This window comes from Helianthus annuus, chromosome 9 (genome assembly GCF_002127325.2).
Source record: "Helianthus annuus cultivar XRQ/B chromosome 9, HanXRQr2.0-SUNRISE, whole genome shotgun sequence".
NCBI classification, from domain to species: Eukaryota; Viridiplantae; Streptophyta; class Magnoliopsida; order Asterales; family Asteraceae; genus Helianthus; species Helianthus annuus.
Window position 1 is genome coordinate 179,390,885 of NC_035441.2, and position 6,259 is coordinate 179,397,143.

At 37.0% G+C, this 6,259-nt stretch overlaps 1 protein-coding gene across 1 annotated transcript; it reads right to left on the reverse strand.

Moving 5' to 3' along the window:
* Positions 1 to 1,756: 1,756 nt before the first annotated feature.
* Positions 1,757 to 3,415, reverse strand: LOC110879851 (manganese-dependent ADP-ribose/CDP-alcohol diphosphatase-like). Its single transcript, XM_022128381.2, has 2 exons — positions 3,206 to 3,415; positions 1,757 to 2,893 (listed from the first exon to the last, which is right to left on the reverse strand). The coding sequence occupies exon 2, from the start codon at positions 2,881 to 2,883 to the stop codon at positions 1,927 to 1,929; it is 957 nt and encodes a 318-aa protein (XP_021984073.1). The 5' UTR covers positions 2,884 to 2,893; positions 3,206 to 3,415; the 3' UTR covers positions 1,757 to 1,926.
* Positions 3,416 to 6,259: the final 2,844 nt, after the last annotated feature.

Here is a 6,259-nt window from a genome sequence, read left to right on the forward strand (position 1 = left end):
CTTATTCTTTGTTCAATTGTTATTTTGTTCTTGATTGATGGGTTGAATTCATGGTCTCCTGAGATCTATATTCTATATTGGTATGGTATCAGAGCCAAGGCTCAAAGAATCAAGATCATGGATTCAATTCTTCAATCAAGGCTAGGGTTTCGCGATTCAGAAGAATCATCTGGCGAACCGAGCATATATTGGTGTGGGTCTGAATAGACGAAAGAGCGGCCATGGCAGCGGAAAAGGTAAACAGTACGCGCAGGGGAAGCCATCCTTCGTTTATGGAAATCACCAATTTACAAGTCTCCCAAGAAGTTGATCCCAAAGTCGCATATGGTTAAGGACAACGGGTTCACAGATTGCCCAGGAAGGATCACGAAGATTGGAAGAACAAGACTTAAACAATTAGGGGGGAATTGTTGGACTTTAATTGTCTAAGTCTTGTTGATCAAGTTTGAAAGAGAAGATACGGGTCGGAAGTGTAATTAGTATAAAGTATGTTTACGTTTTAATTAGAAGTTACGTCATAGAATAAGGGTTAGTTGTCTTAAGACCCAAAGATTATAACCTACAAGTGAAGGGATGCGACGTACCAGAATAGATACGTCCATCAGAAGAGGCGGCAAATCAAGAGGACATGTCGATTGGAAGCAAGAGTCGTGATGATTCACCAAGAGACACAACGGTTCAGACGCAACTCTTCGATATGTATAAATAGGATTAGGGTTTCAGTTTGTTTTTGTACCTTGAAACAATCAGGTTCAATTGTTCAGTTTATTAATACGATTGTGTATTAGGGTTAATCCCTTTCTTCTTGTACTTTGTTCGATTGTTATTTTGTTCTTGATTGGTATCAGAGCCAAGGCTCAAAGAATCATGATCATTGATTCAATTCTTCAATCAAGGCAAGGGTTCGAGATTCGGAAGAATCATCTGATGGAAGGCAGGAAAGCATCGGGCGAACCGAGCATATTGGTGCAGGTCTGAATGGAGGAAAGAGCGGCCATGGCAGCGTAAAAGGTAAACAGTACGCGGACGGGAAGCCATCCTTCGTTAATGGAAATCACCAATTTACAAGTCTCCTAAGAAGTTGATCCCGAAGTCGCATATGGTTAAAGACACCGGGTTCACAGATTGCCCAAGAAGGATTACGAAGATTGGAAGAACAAGACTTAAACAATTAGGGGGGAATTGTTGGACTTTAATTGTTGTCTAAGTCTTGTTGATCAAGTTTGAAAGAGAAGATACGGGTCAGAAGTGTAATTAGTATAAAGTGTGTTTACGTTTTAATTAGAAGTTACGTCATAGTATAAGGGTTAGTTGTGTTAAGAGCCAAAGATTATAACCTACAAGCACTACTAGAAAATTGAGGATTTCCTACCAAAATTACCGACTAAAAACTATTCAATCGGAAATTCTGACCACTTAAGTGAAGGGATGCGACATACCAGAATAGATACGTCGATCAGAAGAGGCGGCAAATCAAGAGGACATGTCGATTGGAAGCAAGAGTCGTGATGATTCACCAAGAGACGCAACTGTTCAGACGCAACTCTTCAGTAGGTATAAATAGGATTAGGGTTTCAGTTTGTTTTTGTACCTTGAAACAATCAGGTTCAATTATTCAGTTGATTAATACGATTATGTATTAGGGTTAATCCCTCTCTTCTTGTTCTTTGTTCGATTGTTATTTTGTTCTTGATTGATGGGTTGAATTCATGGTCTCCTGGGATATATACAAAGGAAGACATAATCTTTGTTAAGGTATGATGAACGGTATCTTAAATTAGAAGTCAAGTTACATAAATGTCTTGTGTGCTTTTCTGATGTCACAATGAAATTGATTCAATACAAACCCAATGCCATAAATACCAGTAACTCAAATGCTTTTCAATCCATTAACTGATAAGATACCTATTATGAAGCTGATAACATCTATTGGTTGAAAACCATTTCACTGCTAGCCATTCGATCAGTTCCAATAAGTGATAGCCTATCTTCATAAACGTCTATATATCCAAAAGCATCTGTGCCAGGAGGGCATTCCAATGCGGCTTCAAGTACCCAATGGTGTACCCCACATGAGTCAACAGAGTGTCCACCTGTATGATCATGGCCAGCTAAGCAAACCTTCACACAATCATACCGATGAATCACATCCATAACTTCATCATAATTCCATAAAAGTGCTTCTTTTGATGTAGCTCCAGGATCTAGGGGAATATGGCAGCATACGACAACTTTTTGATTGTATTTTGTTGCATCTTGAAGTGTTTTGTCTAACCATTCCAGCTGTTCTTTCCCAACTCCGCCATTGAATTTCAGAAACCTTCTTTCAAGATCCACTAACCCATTCGGGCTATTCTTGTCCAAATTAGGGTTTTTCTCATCGAGGATTTTTACGGCTTCAATTGTGTGAGGATGATCATGAGGCCAACCAATTGCACTAATGTCATAACCGTCAAGAAAAATAAATCTGTACTCTGGGACGGGAGAAAATTCGTAGTAAGCACGGTCAACATTAGGAAAATTCATCAACGGGAGCAACTTGCTGCGGGGGAGATTGTAGAGACAGTGATTGCCAATCATATGATACACACGACCATTGAACTTATCGAACTCTGCAACTACTTTCTTGACAGCTTCTAAAGATTGATCTTTAGGGCAATACCCATCAACTATGTCCCCAAGATTTAGTGCAAAACTAATATTTTGGTGATTATTCCAATTTTGCATTGCCTTTTGCAACACTAGAATGCTGTTTCTGTAATATCTAGGAACGCCAAGAAACGATCGACCATCAGGAATGTCGGCATACTGCACATCTGTGATAACCCCAAATGAGAAAAGAGGCTGCTTCCCTTGTGATACCAATCCATTTGGGTAGCCCATTGTTCTTTAGCTATTCAATAATAAAAATAAAATTAAAAAACATATATCAAAATAAGCATGGTAGTTACTGATTAGCAGTTACAGGTATGTTAATTCTCAGTCTCAAACACTAATTTTATCTTGTTTGTGAAATCCCGAATTGCAGATTGCATCAATAGGCTCTAATGAAAAGGGTGCACCACACTTATGTAAATTAAGAATCAATGGCCGCTAATAGGTATGCATAGGGTGCAAGATAAAACGGATTGACAGATTGAAAAAAGATACATGAAAATAATATACCGAAGCTACAATAATCGGATGAAAATATGAGAAAACTTACAATCAAAACAGATACAAACAGTGAAATGAGGCGAGGGATTTGCGTATCGACTATGAGAATCTTCGATGATCAAACAGATTTCTTCCGATGGTGATGGAGAATTGGAGATATTAAATGATGGATTAACGATTTCGGAAGAATCATATAGTTTTTGATCCAGGAACCCTTTGGGCTTGGGATAGTTTTACCCAATTTGACCACCATGTGTTTGACGAAATGCGTGACTAAAAAAATCATAATATAAATACAACACGAGTTTTTTTCCAAATTGGTAATGGGATTCCCCGCGCTTCATACCAGTTCGGTTTGTTAGAGTCCTAGTATCATGCTCACACTCGATATAGTAACCGAAATAGATATGACCAAGATAATATCGACATCTTTTTTACGTCAATCGAAAATTATAAAAACAAACTCGGTTCGTCATGACACCATTACCATACAGGCACTCGTTATATGGCATACGGTACCAAAAATATGATATTGTGAATACAAAATTATGGTACTGGTACCGATGTTTTTCGAACGGTATCGGCATCACTGCAAATAGCAAAAATAAGTATATTTAACCGGTTCGAATCACGTATAAAGTAAGCATGCTGCAAAGGTGTATTCCAAAATTATTAAAACGTTATATTATAGTACTAATATATAATGGAAAGGGTAAACGTTATATTATAGAAAAACTAAAGTGTGAGAAAACTTTGATTACATGTACGTTTGTGCTTTGATACGTAGATAAAACTAGGCATGTTGCAACGGCATACTCGATCGGAATTTAATTGATAAACATAAGCACGTCACAACGCCAATGGTATATTCCGAATTAGAATAACAAAAAGGGTAAGAGGCATCAAACTATAAAATAGAAAATAAAGTAAATGTGAGATAGCTTTGATAATATGTACGTTTATGCTTTAATTACTTGTGCATTACTACTCACGATTTTGAATATATATATATATATATATATATATATATATATATATATATATATATAGGAAAAGGATCATGTGAGAAGTGATAGGCTAGTTGAGAAACTTGAGAAGCATTCTGGACCACACATTTTTCTAAGCCTTTCGTAATATACACATATGTATAGTTTAAAATTGACTATATACATATATGTATATTGAGTTATACACATATGTATATAGTCAATTTTAAACTATACATATGTGTATATTACGAAAGGCTTAGAAAAATGTGTGGTCCAGAATGCTTCTCAAGTTTCTCATATAGGGTGGACTTCTCTTAGGATCCCTACCCTATATATATATATATATATATATATATATATATATATATATATATATATATATATATATATATATATATATATATATATATATATATCAAGATTCAGATTAAAATAGGCACGTAGTAACGGTGTACTCAAACTTTTATAAAATATCGTATCTTAAGCAATATGAAGAGTTCGGTGGATTAGTCATCCATTACGACGTGTCCATGCTTAAAAAAATTGTCAATATGATTAAGTGTAACCTGGACTATGACTCTTTTTAACATGGTAAAGTGTAAAGCCAGATTGTACATCTGTGCCTTACGTACTTGTGAAGCATCAAGTAACATGTTCGTAGGAGACATTGTCACGCATTCCGGACGTGGGGACTCTGGTTGTCGACCAACGGGTAAACGCTACCTTAAAGCCCACATACTAACACAAACCATCTCTTGTGATAATTGAAGAAGAATTTGGTGGTAACAAGTGAAAAGTCAAGCATAACACAACTTGGGCTACATGATACCGGACCAAAAGGACTTGTAGAGTATACCCCTAATTGGGTCTGGCCCAACGGGTTGGGGCCCATCACATAGCGAGCTATCAACACCCTAGCCCATCTATCCCCAATATAAGTAACGAATGCTTAATCCCCATTTGTAGGAGTTTCTTCCCTTATCATTCATTACAAGAGTATATCTCCTTCATATTATGTTCCTTCTCTATCCCTCTCATATATATGTTGATGAGTATTGTTTTGGTCAAAAATCACACAAGGATAATGTAACCAAACTTTATGTAAACGGGGTATGATGCTTGGTTAGTTATGAAAGTGAAGGATCACTTCTGTGATAAAGATACAAAGACACAATGATTTATACGAGGAAAAAGCCCTTGATCAATGTATGATCTCCGGCATAAAAAACCTCGGGTGATGGCAACTACCGATCACCAACTTCAATATAATAAAAATGTAGTTACAACTTCGGATGATAATGAGCTGAGTACAAGGATCACTGAGTGTCTAAGTGTTGAGAGTTGTGTCGTATGTCGTGTGTGTTCTTCCGAATGAGGAAGAGTGGTATTTATACATGTGTAGGTAACTTATTTTAGGTAGATAGACCACTAATCAGCTCATTACCCCTTTAGAAATAAAGATAATCTAGCCTAAATTGCTGCCCATTAATCAAGCTAAGTTTCCATATCCGGTACAACGTCTATCTCCAATTTAGCTCTTGCCATATTTGTGAAAACGCGTCCCTGGATCATGATGTGTAGGGCATATCCTGCTAGGTGTTCCTGCAAAACAATTTTGTAATAAGTGGAAGTGACCGTTAGTGTAGGGATCACCATATCGTCCCATGATCCTGATCCTGAAGTCTGGCTGAGGATCACTATCTGCCAAAGAAACAAGGATCACTGGTCAGGATCACGTATAAGGATCATTTATAGTAAAATCCAGCCCCAACAATTGCCCCCAAAATATAAGGAGTTAATTGTAAATAGATGAGTTATATTTTGTTTTGAGCTTATCTCTAACGGGCGACTCCGGGTTATTAGCCGTTACATATGGACTAGCCGTTGTGATATTTACGTCACTGATGTGACGATCCCTGCAAATCATCATTATAAATAGGAGATAGGGTTAGGATCATTTTGTATTTAAATTCGAAGTATCTCCCTTTATAACCATCATTGAAGACTCTTGATCAGGTATCATCTTCTTCTTTCTCTTCTTTGCTCTGTTCTTTCGTGCTTTTACTCTGTTTTTTGTTCAAAATATGCTGCTCCGTAATTCTCCGCACAAGAGT